The sequence below is a fragment of the Rhincodon typus genome, chromosome 15 (assembly GCF_021869965.1).
Source record: "Rhincodon typus isolate 14 chromosome 15, sRhiTyp1.1, whole genome shotgun sequence".
Taxonomy (NCBI): Eukaryota; Metazoa; Chordata; class Chondrichthyes; order Orectolobiformes; family Rhincodontidae; genus Rhincodon; species Rhincodon typus.
In genome coordinates this window covers 13,693,469-13,696,027 of record NC_063346.1, presented here as the reverse complement: position 1 = coordinate 13,696,027, position 2,559 = coordinate 13,693,469, and the positions used below count along the sequence as shown (strand labels likewise).

The 2,559-nt window shown below is 42.3% G+C and overlaps 1 protein-coding gene across 1 annotated transcript in view; it reads left to right on the top strand.

Annotated features, from left to right (window-relative positions):
* Positions 1-1,180: 1,180 nt before the first annotated feature.
* The window catches only part of LOC109914370 (meckelin-like), an 89,072-nt gene continuing 87,693 nt past the window's right edge, over positions 1,181-2,559 (top strand). The window contains exons 1-2 of the mRNA XM_048606057.1: positions 1,181-1,198; positions 1,372-1,454. Coding sequence (XP_048462014.1) covers positions 1,404-1,454 — 51 coding nt within the window. The 5' untranslated portion in view covers positions 1,181-1,198; positions 1,372-1,403. The remainder of the gene's footprint in view (positions 1,199-1,371; positions 1,455-2,559) is intronic.

The window sequence follows — 2,559 nt, the reverse complement described above, 5'->3', positions numbered from 1 at the left end:
ATATGCACTAATCCATGCTCTAAGTTCATCTGCCTTACCTGTCACGCTCCTCGCATTAAAACACCGCATTCAGTAGCCTCTCCCTGTCTGTTCTTCCCCTTAGCCTTACTGGCCTTAGTCTCTGACTCGTCCTCAGTCATTTCATTTGCTGACTTCCTGCTCTGGTTCTCACCCTGCCTGCCGCATTTTATTCAGGTTCAGGTTATGGCCCTGGCTGTTGCTTGTATTCTTGAAATCTGGACAGAACAATGGAAAAAAAGAACAGTTTTCCCACTTTACGACAAACACTTACAAGGATTAAAGACTCCATTCTCAGAACCAACGTGGTTTACAAAATACCATGCAACGACTGCCACAAACATTACATCGGACTGACAGGAAGGAAACTAGCTATCAGAATACATGAACATCAGCTCGCAGCAAAACGGCATGCCGAACTCTCCTTAATATCTGTACATTCAGACAGCAAAGACCATCAGTTTAACTTGGACAAGGTAACCATAGTAGCCCAAGCCAAACATAGACACGCACCGGAATTCCTAGAGGCATGGTTTGCCACCCATAATGCAATCAACAAACATAGAATTGGACCCCAAATATAAACCCACACAGATCAAAACCGGAAATGACACTATTCACCATAACAGACCGGACAGTATAAATTCCAAGTGGAGTAGAACAACATCACTTCATCAGATGCTCCACTGATGATGTCACCTAGCATGGTGGCAAAACGTCTGAATGAAAACTAACCAGCTCAGTGAGCAAGTCAATAACCTCACCCACAACCCGAGCTACAGATCTTTGCCAAAACTCTAAACAACTACTTCTATTCCTCTAGGGAGATAGTAGGAACTGCCGATGCTGGAAAGTCTGGGATAACAAGGTGTAGAGCTGGATGAACACAGCAGGCCAAGCAGCATCAGAGGAGCAGGAAAGCTGACGTTTCAGGTCTGGACCCTTATTCAGAAAAGAAGAAGGGTCTGGACCGAAATGTCAGCTTTTTGACTTCTATTCCTCTACTGCATTCAAGAATTGTACCTAGGTACTTGGACCTAAGGTATCGCCGTAAGAAGGCAGACGTTGTGAAAATTTTTCACTGTACTTCTACAATGGGGCACACATGACAATAAAAGGACATTGATTGACTTGACTTAAAAGGATATTGAGATGCTGCCAGACCTGCTGAGCTTTTCAAGTAATTCCTGTTTCTGTTTCTGATTTACAGCATTTGCAGTTCTTTCAATATCAGTAAAATTGGAGGATCCAAGAACTGATTCTGACAGTGATCATTTGTGATGGAAATGTGATCCCATATGGCTCCTCAGTTGATTTAATGCATTGATAACATTTTTTTCACTTCACTTCTAGGCCTCCGTTGTGTCTGTAATGACGGTTATAAAATGACGGATACAGGATCCCCCAAAATACAATGTGAACTCTGCGCCAGAAATGTAAGTGATCATAGTTAGTAAATAATAAGTCTCTGCTCATTAACTGATGTTTCATCAAATGTTTTAGTTGAAAAGTTGAGGCATTTGCAGTACAGCTGTGTGATAATCCAATTAGACACAATACAACATTGTAAATTTTTGGTTATTTACCATAAGATGTAGGAGCAGAAGTAGACCAATCAATCCATTGACCCCGCTCCACTATTCAGTGAGATCATGGCTAATTTTATAATCCTCAACGGCTCTTTCGTGCCTTTTGCCCATAAATCTTGATTCCCTTATTGATCAAAATTCTGTTTGTCTTAGCCCTGAATGTGCGTAATGATCCAGTCTCAACAGCCCTCTGCAATAAAGAATTCCACAGATCCTGAGAGAAGTAATTCCTCCTCGTCTCTGTCTAAAATGGGTGACCCCTTGTTCTGAGATAATGCCCTCTGGTCCTAGACTCTCCACGGGGTGAACAATCTTTATACATTTAAGTCCCTTACGTGTTTTATGAAGTGGCTGTAGAATCATCTGCAGCCAACCACTTTATTCTGTCGTGCTTTTAGCCACTGGGTAATGTGACAAAGAGTTGAAATTTTGAAAGGGAAAATGTTTACAGAGCAATGGGGAAAGAGTTGGGGACTGGGATAGCTCAAGTAAAGAGCTGACGTAAACATATGAGACATAGCAGTTTATTTCTGAGCTGTCTCAGTCTCTCATTCCGTGTTTGAATAAATGTTTTCTTTGTCTGCCAGCTTTCCCTCCCAATCGGGCTGACATTTTGCTGGAGTTTGATAGTGTGTCATGCTGGCCCCTTCTCCTCTTAGTGCCTCATTGTTTGTGACTCCGTTTGAGTCCAGACGGTGTCTGTGGGCCGTGACCAACACAATATGTTGGCAGCAATACTCCAATCAAGGCCAGTTCAGTCCTCGTGCAATATCCAATCAAACATGTCCCAGGAGGAGGAGTCACAGAATGGCAACCAAAATTGTTAATGCCTTAGGTATTTGGTGGTTCTTTTTGTCCTTGTTGGGGGAGCAAAAGATTGGATGAAGGAAGTGGAGAGGTAAATTTAAGCAAAAATAATTGTTTTTGCCTCATTTACCGCTTTCTGTTGACT